This window comes from Aspergillus campestris, assembly GCF_002847485.1.
Source record: "Aspergillus campestris IBT 28561 chromosome Unknown P168scaffold_8, whole genome shotgun sequence".
In the NCBI taxonomy this organism is placed as follows: Eukaryota; Fungi; Ascomycota; class Eurotiomycetes; order Eurotiales; family Aspergillaceae; genus Aspergillus; species Aspergillus campestris.
In genome coordinates, this window is record NW_020194343.1 from 23,111 (window position 1) to 43,661 (window position 20,551).

The window sequence follows — 20,551 nt, forward strand, 5'->3', positions numbered from 1 at the left end:
TGATCGGGATTCAGACCCAGTAAACTGTAAATATCAGATACTGATGAATTGATGGACATATACTGCATATATAGTATCTGCTGACAGTAAGCTGCGATAGTCATTTAAGCACAGTAATGTAGAACGTGATCAACTTGAGTGTTCACTGGCTGTGGAAGGAATAACATGTAACTAAGAGAAGGCTGGTCGAGAAGGCGGCTGCATATCTGGGAGGGTGGAACAGTCGGGCGGGGCGGACCTGAAGTAGTCAAATCAAATCAACATATAAAAGTAGATCAAAGCTTAACCCTGGTACCTTGATATAGAGTAGTAAGGTACCAGATAGGCACCTGAAAGTCAGCTAGTCCGCTGCGTGGGTCTAAGTTCGATCAAGGAAAGATCGGGTGGTTTGCTAAATCGTATCAATCGATTTCGTTTCTCGTATCCTTGTGGAAGCCTGTTGAGTACTGACTGATGTGGAGATGTTGTTTATACCATGGTTATACCTACGTGGTCTCCGCAATAGTTACCCGAGAGCAGCATCTAGAATAAGGAAAAAGTAAAGAGAAAAGAAAAGAGCCGTGCTTGTTGACTAGAAATTTAGAGCTGCTAAAATACACGAAGAGTGTTGGGGATGGACCATATGCACATTCAAATGGCTCGGCTTTGGTCGAGCCATCTGAACAGAGGTATGTTGCAAGCCACGTATAGCTGGCCAATGCAGGCTTCACCCTTCCATGATCCGTAAAGCCATACATTCTCTCAGCCAGAATATAGGTCCGATCAAAACGGGGGCAGAAAGAAAGGATACCCGGCATTTTTCGCCTTGAATACGCTGAGTAGGAAGCTGTACACGCCGAGAAGCACAGTGCCCCAAATTACCACGGCAACTTGCTGTGCCTTTTTATCCGCGGTACGAGGAACCTTCATTGCTAGAGCAATCGTCGCGAATGAAAGGACGGCGTCTGGTTGAGCCTTATGTTAGTACACGGTTGCACATGCAATGATGATACAAATATCATCAAGTAGAAACCGTCAACTTACAAATAGCTGCGACGACCTGCGTTTCCATCCCAAATTGGTTTTGGAATCCGCCCGCAAAATAACTAATACCGCCTTTACCATCCCCAACCACGTATGGTACTTTGCGGATATGATTGAACATGTGTCCACTTGTGAAGAGGAGGATAGCGATCAAGCTGACTGCAGCCCAAATGTTCCTGTTCTGAATGATCGGCAGGACATAAGGCGATAAAACCGTAAAGAGCGTTACCACGGCCATCAGGATAGTTACGAAAGAAACAATCCGCATGTAGTTCAGAGGGCGAACAAGAGGTGGCTTCGGACCTTCCGGGAGATGGCGGTTTATCCATGTATAAAGTTGATCGGCGGAGATAGGGCTTGTACAAGTATCGTCAGTCCAAGGGCCCATTTTGCAGAACAATTGTATGAGACTTACCCGCTGAAATCATATCTCAAGGGGCCACCGTCGACCCTAGCAGATGGTCCCACGGTGGGAGGAAACAGAAGGAGGACAGGCGCCGTTTGAAGCATCAACTTTTCCCGGACATATTAGCTGAGTGACAGACTCTCTGAAGTCAACCCATCACCATACCTTCTGGAACGTATTCCTTCCATCGGTGAAATCGAGAGTGCCAAATAGCAATTTCATGTCATCTGACTTCGAGCCCTTGTTCCAGCTCTTTGCAATGAGCTCCCACTCTGGCTGGAATTCGCGACACAGGACGCAGCCAAATCGAGGGTCTACGGCCGTGAGAATGACCGCGACATGGTAGTCCCGGGGCTTTGATGTCAATTCGTCGTAAGAAGAATCATCCAAGTCGATTGGACCTGAACGTGAGAGAGCCTCATATTTCGCGAATGTATCCGACTTCGGGACCGCGCCCAGCACAGCCGGAATTATAGAAACGAACGGAAGGAAGAAGGCGAGGATATTCATTGTGACGGTGCAGTTCTGGAGCACTCTGCTGCGTAGAGGAAGTATCACTCGCAAGGTGTATCCAACATCGGTGTTGCAATTGGTGTGGGTACAATGGTGGTTTTCTTATCTAACATACGTACGGCGCATTCTGTAGATACGTACCTACTGCCTCTCTTAACAGTAGCTTGTTTAGGTGTCCACTACTATGAAAAGGTCTGGTGGAATATTGTTCCCTTCCGACCCCACACCATACCGAGATCGGTAAGTAGCCCGCTCACCGCCTGGACACCGAGGTACGGTAACTCGTACGGTAAATCTGTCCGTAACTTTGGTGTTTATGGATGAGTTACCTACCTGTGGCCAAGCCACGGTGATCTGGTTGCCTCTAAACAGCATTGGCAGTAAGCTGCCCGTCTGTTCGGTACCTCCTCCGAGACATTGAAGTATGGGCTAGGTTTGAATTTACAGTATAATACATGTCCAACAGAACATAGAAATTACGTTAATCAATAATTTCTGGCCTTAAAACCTACATTATAGATGATGATGGATCATCGCAAGCAATGTCAATATTATAAGCTAGCTACATCTTCAACCTCCAGGCTGACCGCGAGATGTTGAAGTTACGCTACGTAACAGGACCAATCGAATTGTATTATACACTGAGTTTAAGGGAATCCACTTTTAAGTGGAGCTGATAAGATATGTAAAGTACAATTGTGCCGTCATACAATTTCGACCGCAAAGTCTTGGTAGACCTTCATAAGATGTTTACACAGTTACATGGCACCTGTGTCACCCGGAGCCAGCAAAATCTCTTGATCCATACATTTACTCCAAGACGCTTCGCATCTTCCAAAAGATGGCAAGCTCGCCAGCTCAATGATCGCTTCACCAGGGAAGCATCGGCACAAGGGCTAAAAAGCCGAGCCGCGTTCAAGCTCCTTCAAGTATGGCATATGATTACCATGGCCTGTTTCCCCCTGAGCCTTACACCTCTAACATCATGGACAGATTGACGAGAAATTCCATATCTTCAAGAGAGGCCAAACCGTCGTCGATCTGGTATGGCCATCAAACTCTTGATCATTTATTGTAGATGACAATCCGTCACGTTACTTACATTGACCTCGCGCAGGGGTATGCTCCCGGTTCTTGGTCTCAGGTATGCTTACTGCTCGTGGTGCTTATCTTCCCGCTGACCTTGTCCAAGGTTGCTGTATCTCGGACCCAACCTGGCGGCCGAGTTCTTGGTGTAGATATCATCCCAGCGCAACCCCCGAAAGGCGTGTCCGCAATCCAAGGGGATTTCCTTGACCCCAAGATCCAGGAATATGTTCTGGGGTTTGTGCGCGATTCAAGAATAGGGCAAATTCAACCAACTGTCTCATCGAATGGCACGGTGGGGCATAACCACAGTGGCCTTCAAACCGGTCTAGAATCGGACACTTCCGACGGCGATGCAGCTATAAACCAGACGCATCCTGAAACCCAGGACAATCCGAAGTCTCAGTTCACTGTCGATGTGGTATTGAGTGACATGTTAGCACCACCCAAGTCAAACCGCTGCATAATGGGAGAGATGTCTAAGTAGTTTATCAAACAGGATGATGAACACAAGCGGCGTGAAATTCAAGGATCACGCGGGGAGTATGGTAGGTCTTTCATCGATCATTTTTGAAAGTCATAATTGCTTAATTCTTTGAAAGGATCTCTGCCGAGCTGCGCTAGAATTCAGCTTTGTGGTCCTGAAGGCTGGCGGCCATTTTATCTGCAAATTCTACCAAGGTGCCGAAGACAGGGCTTTGGAGAAACAGTTGAAGTACCTGTTCGAGAAGGTACATCGACTGAAACCAGAGTCTTCACGTAGCGTTCGTGCCATTATCTATATTCTCTCCAAAAAATGACCGCGTACTGACTTGACTAATAGGAATCGAAGGAGACGTTTTTCATTGGCCTTAGACGCAAGCAATGTGCAACAAAAGATCAAGTGTTCGCACCACCATGAAACAGAGGAAGAATATATAATGGAAAGGACAAGGAACTGGAAGAAGAAAAGAGATAGTAAGGCAAAATATTAGTCGAGGTAACACGTGGGTGCGTCCTTCTCATCGTCATCAAACACAGCTACATCTGAGCTATGCCTGACACCAGAACCCCATTCATACTACCTACATCGCCTCGGCGAAGTCATCTGTTTCAGAAGCTTCATCCCATTCGATATCGTCGATCGTCGCTTCTGCTGTCGCTTGAACCTTTTAAACGTTAGCTTAGTACTGAGGAATGCGATATGATAACGAAAGAGTGCAAACTTTGAAAATTAAATAGGGAGGGGCTGCTTACTTCTTTGAGGCCACTCAACTCTTCGACATATCCGGTCTCGTTTAATGCCCTCTGTATAAACTCCCAACCCTCCTTTTTGTACGCATCAATGATATTGTCTGAGCAGGCGCTACAGCACTTGTAACTTCGACCCGCTACCGTGATATTCTCAAATGTCGACAGAAACCCTCGAATCTGGTGCGGCAGAAGTCCTAGAGGATGGTTTCCATACTCCTCACTTCGTGAAGCCGGAGCTGGCGCTGCTGCTCCTTGAGGGTGTTGGAGGATTGAAATAAACAACTCGACCAGTAACGCTGAAGCTATGGGGGCTACCCCGGGCCGAGTAACAGTGCACTGCTGGTCGAGTGTTTGGTCTTTCACAGACTTCAAGTATCGAGTTAACCATTAGAAAAATACATTCCAGGACTGGCCATGACTTACATTCATAGGTGCCACAACATCGTTGCAAAAATAGCAGCCAAGTTCTGATGTTGGGTCGGCGCTATTCTTGACGCCATGACGCATAACCACGTAAGAGTCAAATCCGAGTGCGGCATTCATTACGATCTTGCCGGCGGCCTTTCCCATGACTGTCGGTAACCACCGCGACTCTCTGGTATCCATCAGAACGAAGATAGCATCGTGTTTGTCAATCAAATCTTTGAGGACTTCAAAGTCTGCTCGGGTCTTTTCGGCGTCTATCACCGGGTGGCCTGCCATCGGTACGGAGAGCGCATGTCCTGTAGATTCAACCCCAGGGAAAATCTCCGATAAAGCCTGCGCAGCACGGTGTGCCTTCTTGGCACCGCCATCTATGCAGTCGGCGAAGTTGAACAACGGTTGCCTTACAGGGTTAGAGAACGATACAGACCCGTTATCAACGAAGGTTATTCGAGTTACACCCCAGCCCTGAGAGTAAGAGTTATTTAGTGTGATAGTGAAGGTAATTCACAAGAAACCTTACCATTAAGTTTCGAGCAACGTAAGACCCTAGGGTCCCTGCGCCTAGTAGAAGGCATCTGGTCTTTTTGATCTTCTCTAGTTCCAAATTGGGGCTGATGCGCCACTTCATGAGCTTGAGATTGAGGTCTACAGACTGGTCCGCCAGCCTTTTCAGTAACCAATCAGGTGTGGTCAGTGAACGGTTCGTTGTATCTGTAAGTGAGATCTTACCTTTTAGGGTCAAGATATTCCGTCAAGTCAATCATTCGCCCTGTTAACTTTCCTTCCGGGTTGCGTTCCCACCCAGTTACTTTGGGCATGGGTTTTGGTGAAGCTTCCGTAGACCTCGAATCGGGCGAAGTTTTCGATTCCAATGTGATGATAGTGCCACGACATTGATCACGCATCGAATGTATATCGCGATATCGGAGAATTTGAACTCGATTAAGCCCCCAGCGCTGTTTCACGAGGACTAGTAAATTCCTCAGCATCCAACCGGGTGCATTCGCATAATTCGAAGGATCCACGAAGCATATGAAGCAATCTTCTGGTTTTGCTCCATCGAAGAAACCGCTCTCATAGCTCGAGAGGGCGTCAATTCTCCACTGGTTGGGCGTCAGTTCTTGTTGGCTTGTCGTCTTTTCACCAGTGGTAGCAGAAGAGTCTTCACGGCCATCTAAGCTGGAAATTCTTCGAGCTAAAAAAAAGCCACGTTGGCGTGCGTCGACACCATAGCTCCATGTTTGAACCGCTTCGACGAGTGCAGAATTCTCGGAAGCAGTCAAAGACCCAGTATTACTGCTTTCACTCCCACCAGAACAGGGTTTGGGAGCTTTACTTGGACTTTCTGAGGCAGTCCAAGAAGGATCCGAATGAAGAGCAGGTGAAGCAAACCAGTAGTAAAACTTGTACTTCTTCAAATCTGCGTACGATAAGATGACGAATGAAGACAGTAGTGATGGACAAGAGAAGATACTGCCATCATTTATCGCATCCCATACCTAAGGGACGTTAGCGATACCATAGTCAACCATTCTCTGTTTATTGCGACTGACCGTTTCTCCAGATTGCCGGAGCATATGTGCTTTATCGATGTTTCGGTATTCCTCAATAGTATTGACATTTTTAATTAATCCTTCAGCACGATAATAACCCCCTAGGGCACTAAGCAAAATGATTAATTGCTAAGCTTGATGGTTACATGTAGCATGGTGCAATGGTCTCCAAAACCGATTGCCCCGGGTTGAGGGCCTAGTGAATAGACTTACTCATTGCTTGTGAGCGCATCTCCGTGGATTTGCATCCGGCATGATGTTTCGGGGGTGTCTGTTGGACGGATCTCATAAAGTCCTAAAACTTTGCGAGCAGAATCATCCAGCTTATCATGGTTGATCTTCAGTGAAGCCAAAGCAGTGAAAAATGGCAGTTCTATATCTGAGGCAAACGGTGCGTATTGCATGATTCACTCTGCCGGGTGCGGAGACCGAGAGCTCACAGAAACAGTTAATGATGGCCGCGGGTCTCTAGCATACAAGTCCTTGAGAGATATTCTTTTGGACCCCTTTGACAGATGTGCACGATGAGTTGGATTATTCTGGACAGGGTTTGTTTGGATGACTCGAGTCACGTAGGCATTACTGAGCTGAAGTTGCAAGTCTAAATCAAAGTAGTCGTCGTATACTTGTTGCTAATGGTAGTACGGAGTAGAGTATATAGGTAGGTATAGAGAGGTATGTAAGTCAAGCGGGGTAAAATTGGGGTCAGAACTCAAGGCATGATAAGGTGACGTTTTGATTCTAATTCTGGTAAAAATACCACTAAACATAGCTTACTTGGGGCTGGAGCAGGTATTAAATACAAGCCGCTGGGGGTAAATTATTATTTTTGGTACGGTATAGGTACAACTAGCGCCTTGTGACTACCCTTAGACCATGTAACTTATACCAGGTACATGACCTTTCTACCTGACCTTACCAGGTGGTAACATATGTAACCAATAGTAATACTGCTGAGCCTGGGAGCAAGCCATGACAATGATGACACTGGTACCTGCTGACCCTTACACACTTGAACTAGTTAAACATGGGTGGTTTTGTTAAGGGACTGTAGATCATGGATGGTTTTCTAGGAGTCCATTCCCCGCTTTCTTCATAGCTTCCTGCCATGAAATCCAGACATGGTAATCATGTGTCTTGATAGTTTCTTATTCTCGATCTCATCACCGTGAGTACACATGGCTGTTTTTTAACTGATATCAAAATAAGCAATATTAGCCACGCTTTATTTGACTTATATAGAGTATTTTTAGGAAGAGCCAAGAAGACAATTGATCGTGGTAGGAATCGTTGGTGGTTTTTATAAAAGAATGTTTTAAACTAGCGATCTTGCATACACCAGTGAGTTCATTGATCACAAGGTGATATCGAACTGAGAGGTTCTTCTGATGAGAGGGGTCTCCAATTCTTTGATTCTCGGGCTGTGATTCCCTGAGGCTAACTCTGCCGCCCCGCAAACCGCCGCGCAGTCACTTTTCTCTCTTTCAACAGTCTAGACTTGTTCTTTGTTCCCTGCCTTCACGGTGATAGGTGTCTTACACAATAGGCTGGAAAATTAGATTATAGGCTCGGTTCTCCTTTGATCTGGGCAACTTTCTATATGCTACAGTCCCTTGGCTCGGAGAAATAATGTTAATTGGGTTATGCGGAGGTTGGATTCATCTCTTCAAGCGACAGCCCAAAGCTACCTACTGTCTCAACTAACCCTGTGTTGTTCGCCTAGGCATATGCTCCGGAAAGCATGCTATCGCAGAATACCTTATCCAACATCAAGGGTTTCGACTAATTAAACTGAGAACTACAAGTTCTCCCCGGATAACCGATGAGCCCGAAGATGACCTTCGGCTCCGAGCTTCTACACTTGGGATAAATGACGACTCGTCACAACTGGTATTTGATAGTGTCGATAGCCTCATCAGCTTTGCAACCGAAAGATGGCAAGAAAATTTGGTCACAACGGATATCTGGGATGGCGCCACGCTAGACCGTTTTCTTCTACGTCCTTTTTTCCTTCTTGTCAGTGTTGATGCCCCAGTTAGTCTCCGATGGAAGCGATTTGCAGAAAGGTCAGCCTCTAAGAGCCTCTAACATTCCTGGAATACGTGTCTTCCAATTGATAACGGATAGTTAACGCATTCACAGATGTCAAAAGAGACAGCTTGATCCCCCGCCTCTTGAAAAGTTCGTTCTTTGGAACGACCAACATTTATATGAGAAGGACGTTGGGAGTGCCTACTTAACAGACCGGGCACAAGTCCGGTTGTTCAATTCTTCGTCTTCACTGGAAGCATTACACGAGGCAATCAGGACACTCAATTTGGGTGACGAGGAGCGTGTTCGCCCAAACTGGGATCAATATTTTATGCAGCTGGCTTCCCTTGCTGCACAACGAAGTAATTGCATGAAACGCAGGGTGGGATGTGTCCTTGTCCGAGAACGCCGCGTCATTAGTACCGGGTACAATGGCACTCCACGCAATCTCAAAAATTGCAACGAAGGTGGATGTAAGATATAGCTCCAAGCACCAAGAACCCTCGAGGCCCCTGCTGTCTTTCTGCAGAACATAGGCTTACCAATAGGCAGGTCCAAGGTGCAATCGGGGCGAAGGTGGGGGTGTTGGCCTATCAACCTGCCTTTGTCTTCATGCCGAAGAAAATGCATTGCTGGAGGCTGGAAGAGAGCGCATACGAGAAGGTGCAACTCTCTACTGTGATACGTAAGATCCCATATCCTGGGCTAAGAACCAGTCAACTGTCTTGCTCTCTGAGAAGCTAACCCACCCCTGTTATCTCAAGATGTCCTTGTCTAACATGCACCGTCAAAATCGCGCAAGTTGGCATTAGTGAAGTGGTTTATTCACAGGGCTACAACATGGACCAGGATGTGTGTTCCTTTACAGTCTCCTACATGTTGAATTGGGCTAACCAATATCCAGAGTGCTGCAATCTTGGAAGCTGCCGGTGTACGCCTGAGGCAATTTTCTCCTGTGAGCTATCAAGCCGTTTACCTTGAACCTTGAATCCAAGCACTAACCAAAGACAGCCTCGGAATGGATTGATTCATCTAGGGAGCTAATTCTGGCCCTTGAACAGCGTACTTGGACATTGCCCTGTATATACATCTGTCGGCATTGCTATGGCCATCGTAAGCTTGAAAGCCAGGTCTCTATTTCCTCGAATGTTATGTATTTACATACAAAATCCAAACAAGACATAATATTCTCCATCAGCTGTTCTCTATTAGCATCAGGATATTGACAGTTCAAGCTTTCTGAGTATTATTTGAGAGGAGTCAATATGGTAAAGCTTCTAATGTTCCTCAGTAATAATTACCTTGAATTTAAAGACCAGCGCTTGAATAATACTCCTATGCACTTTCAAGTCAGGTTAGGTACGTCATTTTGTGCATTTGCAGCAAATTCATCTGTAAAACAGCCTAGGAGGGTAATGTTACCACATTGTATCAGACTGAATTACACTGTAGCCGGGATCTTCCATACGTAATGCTACACTGGTAAGGAACTGAAATACGGACCAAAAACGAACCCTTAGTTACAAGTTGACTCATAATCAATAGTGGGGTAACAAATGATTTACCACCAAATATTATTTCCCCGATACCTACTCTCCCACCTTGAATTAATGGATACAAAGTTTGCTAACTATAGCTCTTTGTCAACTTACTCTTATTGAGTAATAACCACCACTATGCCTACAGTTCATTTGCTTGACTATGTCGCTGGCAACGTTCGGTCCTTGGTCAATGCCATTAATCAAGTCGGGTACGAGGTCGAATGGGTTAGGTCACCTCAAGATCTCAAAAATGCAGAGGTGAGAATTTGCACTTTGTTGGGCCTTGTTCAAACTCACGCGATTCACTTGGGCTAATTTGGGTTTGACGTTTAGAAATTAATCTTGCCGGGAGTAGGTCATTTTGGCCATTGCCTGTCTCAGCTATCGGAGGGGGGTTACCTGGATCCAGTGAGGGAGCACATAAAGTCAGGGAAACCTTTCATGGGAATCTGCGTCGGGTTGCAGGCGCTTTTCGAGGGATCCGAGGAAAACCCCGCTGTTCCGGGGTTGGGGATGATTCCAATGCACATGAAAAGGTTCAGTGCCGACACAAAAAGTGTGCCTCACATAGGCTGGAACTCTGCCATCAAAACCAATGTTGAACCTTCGCAGGATGAAAGCTTCAACGGGCTGAGTGCCAACAGCAAGTATTACTATGTTCATTCTTATGCGGCCATTTACGAACCCGGTGTCCTCGAGCGAGACGGCTGGTCGGTAGCCACGGCAACCTATGGCGAAGAAGAATTCATCGGTGCCATTGCGCGAGGGAATGTTTTCGCGACACAATTTCACCCGGAAAAAAGTGGACAGGCTGGATTGCGCACCATCCGTGCTTTCCTCGACGGTGGTGGGCTTTTGAAATCCACGGGAGCACCGGCGCCGAGGAGAGAGAACGATGGGTTGACCCGCAGAATCATAGCTTGTCTGGATGTTCGCACCAACGATGACGGTGACTTGGTGGTCACCAAAGGTGACCAATACGATGTTCGCGAAAAGAGTGGCGCAGAGGAGGCTGGAGGCAATGTAAGGAACTTGGGCAAGCCCGTCGAAATGGCCCAAAAGTATTACAACCAAGGAGCGGATGAAGTCACTTTCCTGAACATCACTTCGTTCCGGAATTGTCCGCTGGCCGACACTCCCATGCTTGAAATTTTGAGACGAGCTTCAGAAACTGTTTTTGTGCCCCTGACCATTGGCGGTGGCATCAAGGATACCGTGGATACAGATGGCACCCACATACCGGCCCTTGATGTAGCCACCATGTACTTCAAGTCGGGGGCTGACAAAGTTAGCGTTGGGTCAGATTCTGTCATTGCAGCCGAGGAGTTCTATGAGGCCGGTGAAGTCTTGTCCGGAACCACAGCCATAGAGACGATATCAAAGGCCTATGGAAACCAAGCTGTGGTTGTGAGCGTCGACCCAAAACGCGTCTATGTCGATTCACCCGAAGACACCCACCACCACACTATTCAAACGCAGTATCCAAACGAGGCCGGCCAGAAGTTCTGCTGGTATCAGTGCACCATTAAGGGTGGTCGAGAGACCAGGGATATCGATGTCTGGCAATTAGCCAGGGCCGTCGAAAAGATGGGCGCCGGAGAAATTCTCCTGAATTGTATTGACAAAGACGGGAGCAACAGTGGGTTTGATCTTGAACTGATCAACGATGTCAAGGCTGCCATCAAAATCCCAGTTATTGCCTCGAGCGGGGCAGGTAAGCCTGAGCATTTCGCAGAGGTGTTTGCATCCACAACAACCGATGCGGCTCTGGGTGCCGGCATGGTGAGTCTTCCCAAATGGGCACCCCCCAGTTGGCCACTGAAATGTGCTAATAGGATATAGTTCCACCGCGGCGAATACACTGTCGCCCAAGTGAAAGATTACCTGGGTGAAAATGGGTTTTTGGTTCGGAGACCTGACACTGGTGTATAGAGTCTCTGGGCACGAAACACTCCTACCAAACTACTATCATTCTCTCGCTTATAGAACGACGTTCTTGTTTTGCAAATGGTGCCGGAATTTTCATGGGGGCCTTGTTATTAGACACCTATATCGCCGTTGCATTCTTGTCAAATGGAAGACACGGCCACCACCCCAGGGGGGATTAAGGTGTTGTTCCAATCATCAAGCCCGGCGGATGGGCTACGTGGTATAGATATATTAGACTGGACGAGACAAAAATAATAGAATCACTCATGTAAATCAAGAGAACAATTTAGCCTAGGATTGTGATTGAGTGGTTATGTACCTATAGCCTCTTATTTCCAAGACCGACATATCATAGGGCCACAGGACGAAGAGAGTTCTTTACAGGATGTTTTCATATCTGTTTGTATGACAGTGTAGTAGCCATAATATCTCGACAAAGCGTGGGTCTGTGATAACAAAACCACCCTTTTTGTCGCAAATGCCGGGCCATTCTCGCATTACACCATAGAAGATAGTGTATCTACTCTACTCCGTAAATAAAAACTTCCGGTACAAAGCCCTGCTATGTTATAATACAAGCGGAGAGTCATTGTTCTTTAATAGTTAATCGAAAATTGTGTGTAAGCAATGAATAAAATTTTATGACAAGACAGTAACAAGTGCATGTGTAGAATGCCGTATATCCTTGTCTCTTGTTAGCAAGTAAGTTATCTTTAGATGATGTTACGGAGTAGTTAGCTATGAAACTCTGACATGTCGAAATACCCAGCAACAAACCATCAAAAATACCTACAAAACCAGTATAACTGATGCATAGTCTGTTTACACAATATGAAGTACGCTACTCCGTCCTCCGTACAATATTCTCAAATTGACATAACCGTCTTTTATTGTCAGGTATTGAGGAAACGCAGATACGGAGTGGACACATTTGTGGTACCGAGCGCTATTAGCTAGCGTGTTAGCAGCCCCGGCCGAAACCTGAGCATCCACGTGACAAGGGAGAATTGCCACCATCCGAGGACCTGCCTGGTCAGGAACTTCACAGCGAGACGCCTTTGATCAAGTCAACCCAGTGCTTGGAGTTGACGATTACTTATTTACTCCGCCATCAAACAGACCCGACCGTTAGACGACTACTTTCTGGTCATACTTTGCATAGGTCATATGTGCAAGCAGTATTCTTGATCCTTTCCCCTTTCATGCTCCCCCTGTCACGTCTTTGAAGGCCCCCCTCCTTTGACCCAATATCAAGCATACTGTTTCCCCTCAGCCTCAATCGCTGCAAGAGTCTTGACCAACCTGATACCTACCACTTCAGTCTACGAGGACAGGACAGGATCTCGGAATCCTCTTTATTAATTAGTGGACAGACAAGGGCCGTGAAGCCTTCGTCAAATCACCTTCCATTCATTCATTGCAGCACATAAACTTGACCTGTTTTCTATACCCATCCTTCTTTTTGTTTATGCGTAGGGATTCCCAGAGGTCCCTTCCGGCATTCAGCAAAGTCGTTTGTTTGATTTCATGAGGTTGAGCAGTATTGTCAAGACATTGGCTTTTATGTCTGAGATATTATAAGAGAAAAGGAATCTCAAGCTATAATATCATCGACCTTTTACTACTCTCCTATCTTTACTTCCTGTCTCCGAATATTCCTATCGTCACTGTATCCTTCGTTGTGAAAGTGGTCTTCCCTCCTTTAATCTTGATCTAATTACATTCGCAATCACTTTCATTGGACGTGCAATTGAATACAATGTCATCCTCTGTTCACTTCAAGTTCAAGTCTCAAAAGGAACCCTCCCGGGTGACATTTGATGGCACCGGTATCTCTGTCTTCGAACTGAAACGAGAAATCATCAATCAGAGTAGACTGGGTGACGGAACCGACTTTGAGCTGTCGATATACAACGAAGATACTGGAGAAGGTGAGTTTCCTCTTGCTTGCGCACTCAATCATCACTGCCCGCCACCCAGGTATCTTGTCGCTGTCAGCGCGGAGAGAGAGTCAAGACGTGGTAGCGCTAACGGAATCCTCTACCCTCCTAGAATACGACGATGATACTACTATCATACCTCGGTCTACATCGGTTATAGCTCGCAGGCTTCCAGCGTCGCGTCCTGGGAAGGGCGGTGCGGCTCGTTATGTGTCCGGTAAAATGCCTGTCAACGCGCGCCCTACCGGCCGCAGCGACTTTCCCTCGAATCGAACAATGCCCAACTCCAGCGGCACGGTTAGCAGCGGCGTTATCGAACTGAATAATGCCCAGACCGAAGAAGACAAGATCAATGCTCTTTTCAATCTGCAGGCCAACCAATGGAAAGAACAACAGCAAGAGATGGCGAAGTAAGTGTCCTTTAGATACTGCCAAAGATTCCTATTAACAAATGCTTGTAGCGCCACACCCGTCCCTTTCGGCCGTGGGAGGGGAAAGCCTGTAAATGTTCCTGATCACCCACCTCCACCGGGGTATCTTTGTTATCGCTGCCGTGAAAAAGGTAAGTTATGTTGTACCCCGCACATTGCTCATCAGTTGCTGACTAACAATCGAAATAAAGGCCACTGGATCCAGGCGTGTCCAACAAATAATGACCCAAAGTTTGATGGCAAGTACCGAGTGAAACGGTCGACAGGGATCCCTCGTTCTCTCCAAACGAAGGTTGAAAAGCCAGAGTCTATCTCAATGGATGGCTCAAACGAGGACTTGAGAAATACAGGCATTATGGTAAATGCCGATGGTGATTTTGTCATCGCTAAACCAGACAAGGCAGCTTGGGAATTGTATCAGGAAAAGGCAAAAGCAAGTGCTGCAGCTGCAGCAGAAGCGGCAGCTGCAGAATACAGTAAAGAATTGCAGTCGCGTGGTATAGAGTGTCCAATTGACAAGCGGATATTCCTGGAACCCACAAAGACGCCATGTTGCCAACGTACTTACTGCAATGATTGTATTACCAATGCATTGATTGAAAGTGATTTTGTCTGTCCCGGATGCTCAACTGAGGGTGTTCTGCTTGATAACCTTACCGTGGATGACGAGTCCGCTGCGAAGATAAAGGCCTATGAAGCCGAAAAGGCGGATTCGAAGAAAGAGAAGGAAAAGCAGCAAGCAATTCAGGAGGAACAACCGGCAAATCGACAACCTGCTGCGGGTGAGACTTCGAATACACCGGAGGCTTCATCAACCCCAGTCTCTGCCGGTGAAAAGCCGACGACCGCATCCTCGGGGAAGAGGCCAATAGAGGAAGTCGAGCCAGCCAGCGGCGACAAGGAGGAATCAAATGATGCCATGCCACCGAAGAAATTAAAGGGCGAGGATCGCCCGTCGTCTGTTACTTTTCCAGATACACAAACCCAAGACCCGTCCTCGCAATTCCCCCCACTTCCGTTTGGTCAACAAATGCCCTTTGGCGGTATGGGCTTCCAGGGTATGCCTCCAGTCCCATTCCCTGATGCTGGCTTTTCCGCGGAGGGAATGGGGTTCATGAATCCTATGTCGATGCCCCCCACGAATGGATTTCCAAGTAGCATGGGTCAGGCCTGGGGTCCCATGAACGCCATGAATTTCAATCCAGCTCAGAACGGAGTGTACCCTGACCATGCAAATGGCCCAATTTCTAACAACTTCGGTGCACCGAATATGTACAATGGTTCAGGGGAACCACCGATGGGCATGTTCCCTATGCAAATGCCAGGCCTTCCCCAGCACAATGCGGGCTTTCCACAGGGCGCAGGGATGGGTCATTTCTCAAATCAACAACGAACAAGTTTCAGTACTCCCTACGCCAGGGAGGAAGACACAGCATACTTCCGTCAACCTGTTAATCCCCAGCGACATCAGTCAAGACATAGGCGGATAAGACCAAGCGATTATCGGGAGCTTTGAGGGTGCTGTAAGATATTTTGTGTTACGGCTTTGGTTTTGTTTTACTTTTCATGTCTCATTTCATGCTGCACAGCCGAGGAGTTTCTGGACATGTTCATACTTCATACATAAATCACACAATAAGACTACCAATATCAATAAAAAGGAAATAAATAAATAAACCAGACGATTGAAATGGAATTGAGTTGATTTTAGTTCAATGGAAATAGTAGAAATATCAATACCAATACATACCCTCATTCTGTATATCAAAGCTGCCACTCACCCTTGCTTGGGCAATGTTAATGCGCGAAGAGCTTCTTCACCAAGCATCTGACTCTCGTAGGTGCATTGGGTGTCGGTTGCTCCTTGGAACTACGTGGCCACTCCCTTCAGTATGACTATAGAAATGCAAACAATCGGTCAACTTAATTAATTGGTTTTATGGAGATTGTGCCCTGTGTATACAGATCAAATCCGCCATGCCATTCCTTTTTACCTAAAGAATGCCAAGAGGATATCGTTATCTCTTGGCAACGTGAGTCAATCATGACTAATTCCAGACTTGTGGCGGTTCGAGAATCTGGGGAGCTCACCGCACCCCCTCTCAGTCCAGTCAAGTATCTATCAGCTTCACATACTCATAAGCCAAATTACCATAACTCCTTCGATAACTTACCATCCATTCGATACTCTATCGCTTCTACCATTGTGGTGTATACATTTCGTTACCTTTTTCCAAAACAGATCCTATCATTCCCGTTGGACAATCATCATCATGGCGAAGTTTATGAATAACAGCAGTAGTAGTGGCAATCAGTTACAAAGATTGTTCGATAAGAACCCCCAGACTTCTTTCCTTGCAAGCTGCTATAGCGTCAACGCCCGCACTTCGGGTGTTACTGGGTTCCACTATTGCGCTACGTCGGGGTTTGGTAAGACTCCATATCTATATTCGCATTTGCTTGCTGGAGCGATACTAATACAACAACCATGACCTACAGGGGAACAGTGGTATCCCTGAGGTCCCCTCGGGGCCAAAACCATTCGCATTAAGTCCTCCCTTTGAGCTGTGTAATGCTCCAGACATGAGGAGCAGCCGGTGGGCCGACAGTCCATCGGAACTCAAAGAGGAGGCGGCGTATACCATCCCGGGAGAGTGTGAGAGGCTCTTCTGTGACAATATGGCTACAATTTTCCTTGGTGAGGGGAGTTTTGTCCGGCCTGAGTCATTTGGGATGGATGCGCTTGATGTCCGACCCGACGAAGCAAAGAAGGAGCGCACGTGTATTCAAAGATGGGTCGAAGTCCTGGATTACACAAGCGACGCTGTCTATCGTGGGTTTGTGGGGAGTGTTGGTGAAGAACAAACGCTATTTGTCTTCTTTGAAGAGGGTATTCCAGGATACAATCTTAAGACTGGGTATGTATACCACGTTATGTTTTATCGTATTGGGGTGTTGCCGCCACATATTGACGTCTCTTCCTGTCCGGCAGATTGATGGCCCTATTTGAACTTGCCAACCTGTCTGATTTTGGGTGTACACGAATTGTTGCATGCATTTCGCGATCCCAAGATTCGACAGAGCATGAAGTGATCAGAAACTTAGGCTGGTGTGGGTTTAGCTTGACTACTCTACAGCCTTGGTGCAGTAAGAACCACAGAGAACCTGTGATCAGCGCGAAGTGGCTTTTCTTGAGTGCCGAAGTTTAAAGGCGGAGTACTAATATGATCTACCCCCGCATGTCAGCAAATTAAGCGCATTGCAACGGACCTGTATGATTAATATGACACCTTAATATATTTATTTACTATCCCTGGGTGACAATGACCGGGGCAGAGCCCTTTTTATAGTTTAGTCAAATGTACGGTGTACGGAGTAATATGAAACATGACTGCCAGGTGACTTCTTGCGAACGGCTTCCCTGCACTGGGATTTTGTATCTTGAATGCGTATCCAAATCCCATTTAACACCTTGTCAATCGGATAGATCAAGAGAGGAGGCCCAATGAAGAAAAGGGAATTTGGGTTTAGGTGGCTGATTGACTGAATAATGCCAAGAGGAGACATCACTACATATACCCGTTGGTGGAGGTAAAGGTACCCAGGTACTTACTGAGGGAGGCAACTAGCTTACCGACCGATGACCTCAACACAACCTCCACCCGTCGAGCTGGCAACCTCCCGATGCTCATACCACCAAGCCCGACTAGACAATTATCTTTACGTTTAGACTTCAAGCCCACGGCTAGGTAATTGTCTAAAACATTTAATACAACAATACCAAATTAAAATATATTCGCATGTTTCCCAAGTTCCTCCTCCCAACGGCCGTCTTCCGCCCTAGACCGTCAAATGCGGGGGAGCGGCCATCCGTCTCTTCTAGTACCACGAGCGCCTCGCTAGATGAGGAGGACCCAACAGACAAATATCTGAGTGGCCATGTATCTTGCATCCGCTGCTCTCGCTGTGCTGCGGATCTTTGCTTGACGTCCCAGATAATCAGCAAAGGCTTCACCGGTCGCCATGGCAGGGCGTACCTTGTTTCAGCAGATCCCGTTGCCTCGGCCGTCTCTGTCCATGTGTCCTCCTCACCCACGGAGTCGCTTCCAAACACGTTCATTCAAAAACCCGTCCCTCGTCAGTTAGTCACCGGGGCACACACGGTCAGCGATATCACCTGCGCTTTCTGCGGGAGTGTCCTCGGTTGGAAATACGTTGCTGCCGAAGAGAAGTCCCAACGGTACAAAGTTGGAAAGTTTATATTGGAGACGAGGAGGATCACAACGTCTTCGTCTTGGGAATCGCCCTCTTACTCGGACTCGTCTGCCATTTCCCCCACCCCGGGCCCCCAGGAGACAAAGCTGGAGACACCAGATGAGGGCGTCGAGTTTGATAGCCAGGACGAGGATGAATGCGAGGACCTGTTTGCTGGGATATGGAACCCTGGTCTGGCAATACGCCGGAGAAGTCGGAAGTTGGATTGCCAACCCTCAATGTTTGGATTGTCCTCTTGAGAATGCCAGTATGGTGCAGGCTGATTTTAGTATCGAGATAATCTTTGGATAGACGAGTTTTGTTTGGTTTTGGGGTTTTGGTACAGCTTGTCATCTCAGATTCAATAGCCCTACGTTTGCCTACATGGCAGTAGTAATAGTAATGCCAATTAGTCAAATACAGATACCCCATGGATTTGTCCTTTCAATGAATCATTCGCGCTAGAGCCGCTGTATTTTTTATACATTATGCCTGTAATCTTCATTGGATGGAGAATGAGTAGATTCCCACGAGAAGGACAAGAATGGAATTGAACCCGGCGAATACATAAGTCGTCAATTGAATGTTTGATTCACTATTTACTATCAGCCCGTGCTTTTTTTGTCGCCCCCTCAGATCCTTCTTCAGGGACGGAGCGTTTCTGGGAAGATCCCTGGCCAGCGGCAGGTTTCCGCTTGACGAACGCAGATAGATCGTTGGCACCCTTGGTGGCTGCATCTAGCTTGTTCTTCTGCTCGGAGGGAGATTGACCCATGATCTGACCAAGAAGTCCTTTGAGCATCGCCTCTTCCTGATCATCCGACTCCTTGATTGACACTGGGGGGCGTCGAAGGTCGACAAGCTGCAAAGTGTGAGTTATCTGAAGGCACTGCATGAGGCTAGAGTCCGGAGATTACTTACCCTTTGTTCCATGTCGGCGGTGATTTCTTTGACGTTGTCTATTTTCCTCTTCATGGCAATAACCTTGTCTTCATCCATAGATTCACTGCTGCTCAAGACGCGCTGCTCCTGATCTATCCTGATCTTACAGCTCTCAATTGCCCTCTCCATTTGAGTGGCCGCCTCCTTTCGCATCTCATGATCAACCTTGCTGTGGTCATCACCCTCTCCTTCTGACCCATCGCCTTTATTCATGGATGCAAATTCTAAAGCGAGCGAAAGTTTGTAGTGGCACTCAGCAACGCATGGATCCTCCATAGGAAACAAAGACTCTCGTAAGCTAAGGGTAGTCCGTAAATCTTGCACCGCGTCTTGGAATCTCTCAGCTTCGAGTGAGATTTCGGCCTGTAAGTCATAAGTGTCGGCGAGGCGTTCCTTGATGTGCCGTTGATCTGGCGAAATGTCTGATGTCTTTCCTTTTCCGTGCTGCTCTTCTTCTGAATCTAACTTTTTCTGAAAGAGTATACGGGCCACATCGAGGACTTCAAAAGCGTTGGCGAAATCGTCTTCTTCCTCTTCCTCCTCAGCGCCAGCACCTTCTTCTCCTTCCTCGTCGACATCAGAATCCGAATCATCGTCAAAGTTCTCGTCGCCGGTGAACTGAAAAAATGGTTTATTCTCAGAATTCCCTGACTGCGTATCCGTCCCACCGGGAGCTGGCTTCCCGGGCTGAGCACTTGCTGTGGCGGTGGTGGCAGCCTTTTTGCTCCGTGATGCTGAGTTGGACGAGGATCCATGGTCTGTAGGCGCAGCTGTTGATTGTGGCTGGGGCTCCCCGGCAACTTTGGACCCAAGGACGTCACTATTGCTCACAGCCACGTTGTAAAGGGCCTTCCCATAAGAGTACAGCAGATCGGCGTTGTCAAGCGACAGCTCACCATTGAGCTTGGCTTGGAGCTCGGTAGCTTCAGAGTAAAGCTCGGCAGCTCCATTGAAGTCCTTGATAGCGTCCTTGGCTCTAGCTCGCTCGACTAACTCTGCCAGTTGTTTCGACTCATCTGCGACTGGGTTTTTCGAGATATCAACGTTTGCGGCGTCCGCTATATTCTCGGCCATGGTTGTAGTTTTGGGCGATCGAATGAAAATGGGTTCTTGGTTTGGTGTCTGACAGGTTTTTGGGGAATGACCAAGATTCGATGCAGAGGATAATCACAATATTTGGGGCGAGAGAAAGATGTAAAACAATAGAGAAAGCTTCTATGAAGACTGACAAAAGCTAAGTTGT

General features: G+C 47.1%; 9 protein-coding genes across 9 annotated transcripts; 6 read left to right on the top strand and 3 right to left on the bottom strand.

Moving 5' to 3' along the window:
• Positions 1-557: 557 nt before the first annotated feature.
• Positions 558-2,090, bottom strand: P168DRAFT_270739 (OST3/OST6 family protein). The gene is made up of 4 exons (XM_024835224.1): positions 1,595-2,090; positions 1,439-1,536; positions 1,024-1,379; positions 558-944 (listed from the first exon to the last, which is right to left on the bottom strand). The coding sequence occupies exons 1-4, from the start codon at positions 1,937-1,939 to the stop codon at positions 763-765; spliced, it is 981 nt and encodes a 326-aa protein (XP_024691492.1). The 5' UTR covers positions 1,940-2,090; the 3' UTR covers positions 558-762.
• Positions 2,091-2,560: 470 nt separating this feature from the next.
• Positions 2,561-4,153, top strand: P168DRAFT_173165 (RlmE family RNA methyltransferase). The gene is made up of 6 exons (XM_024832905.1): positions 2,561-2,871; positions 2,936-2,986; positions 3,060-3,086; positions 3,135-3,463; positions 3,528-3,576; positions 3,631-4,153. The coding sequence occupies exons 1-6, from the start codon at positions 2,689-2,691 to the stop codon at positions 3,826-3,828; spliced, it is 837 nt and encodes a 278-aa protein (XP_024691493.1). The 5' UTR covers positions 2,561-2,688; the 3' UTR covers positions 3,829-4,153.
• P168DRAFT_270743 (putative autophagy ubiquitin-activating enzyme ApgG) lies at positions 3,688-6,915 on the bottom strand. Its single transcript, XM_024835225.1, has 7 exons — positions 6,454-6,915; positions 6,241-6,349; positions 5,417-6,186; positions 5,208-5,352; positions 4,685-5,152; positions 4,265-4,627; positions 3,688-4,176 (listed from the first exon to the last, which is right to left on the bottom strand). The coding sequence occupies exons 1-7, from the start codon at positions 6,642-6,644 to the stop codon at positions 4,093-4,095; spliced, it is 2,130 nt and encodes a 709-aa protein (XP_024691494.1). The 5' UTR covers positions 6,645-6,915; the 3' UTR covers positions 3,688-4,092.
• Positions 6,916-7,869: 954 nt separating this feature from the next.
• P168DRAFT_238738 (deoxycytidine monophosphate deaminase) lies at positions 7,870-9,259 on the top strand (the record flags this gene model as incomplete). The annotated part of the gene is made up of 6 exons (XM_024833626.1): positions 7,870-7,891; positions 7,964-8,306; positions 8,383-8,744; positions 8,824-8,956; positions 9,036-9,123; positions 9,176-9,259. The coding sequence occupies 6 exons, from the start codon at positions 7,870-7,872 to the stop codon at positions 9,257-9,259; spliced, it is 1,032 nt and encodes a 343-aa protein (XP_024691495.1).
• A 623-nt stretch (positions 9,260-9,882) lies between these two features.
• On the top strand, positions 9,883-12,029 carry P168DRAFT_254908 (imidazoleglycerol-phosphate synthase). Its single transcript, XM_024834427.1, has 3 exons — positions 9,883-10,070; positions 10,146-11,594; positions 11,655-12,029. The coding sequence occupies exons 1-3, from the start codon at positions 9,948-9,950 to the stop codon at positions 11,742-11,744; spliced, it is 1,662 nt and encodes a 553-aa protein (XP_024691496.1). The 5' UTR covers positions 9,883-9,947; the 3' UTR covers positions 11,745-12,029.
• Positions 12,030-13,500: 1,471 nt separating this feature from the next.
• P168DRAFT_282693 (cleavage polyadenylation factor subunit MPE1) lies at positions 13,501-15,628 on the top strand (the record flags this gene model as incomplete). The annotated part of the gene is made up of 4 exons (XM_024835997.1): positions 13,501-13,672; positions 13,722-14,091; positions 14,143-14,243; positions 14,304-15,628. The coding sequence occupies 4 exons, from the start codon at positions 13,501-13,503 to the stop codon at positions 15,626-15,628; spliced, it is 1,968 nt and encodes a 655-aa protein (XP_024691497.1).
• A 589-nt stretch (positions 15,629-16,217) lies between these two features.
• P168DRAFT_305286 (ornithine decarboxylase antizyme) lies at positions 16,218-17,448 on the top strand. The gene is made up of 3 exons (XM_024838919.1): positions 16,218-16,542; positions 16,612-17,030; positions 17,105-17,448. Exons 2-3 carry the CDS (start codon positions 16,696-16,698, stop codon positions 17,319-17,321), a joined length of 552 nt encoding a protein of 183 aa, XP_024691498.1. The 5' UTR covers positions 16,218-16,542; positions 16,612-16,695; the 3' UTR covers positions 17,322-17,448.
• Positions 17,449-17,757: 309 nt separating this feature from the next.
• On the top strand, positions 17,758-18,796 carry P168DRAFT_328006 (yippee/mis18 family protein). Its single transcript, XM_024841305.1, has one exon. It carries the CDS (start codon positions 17,913-17,915, stop codon positions 18,624-18,626), a length of 714 nt encoding a protein of 237 aa, XP_024691499.1. The 5' UTR covers positions 17,758-17,912; the 3' UTR covers positions 18,627-18,796.
• Positions 18,797-18,840: 44 nt separating this feature from the next.
• On the bottom strand, positions 18,841-20,546 carry P168DRAFT_305288 (SHNi-TPR domain-containing protein). Its single transcript, XM_024838920.1, has 2 exons — positions 19,288-20,546; positions 18,841-19,228 (listed from the first exon to the last, which is right to left on the bottom strand). The coding sequence occupies exons 1-2, from the start codon at positions 20,380-20,382 to the stop codon at positions 18,962-18,964; spliced, it is 1,362 nt and encodes a 453-aa protein (XP_024691500.1). The 5' UTR covers positions 20,383-20,546; the 3' UTR covers positions 18,841-18,961.
• Between the last annotated feature and the right edge of the window lie 5 nt (positions 20,547-20,551).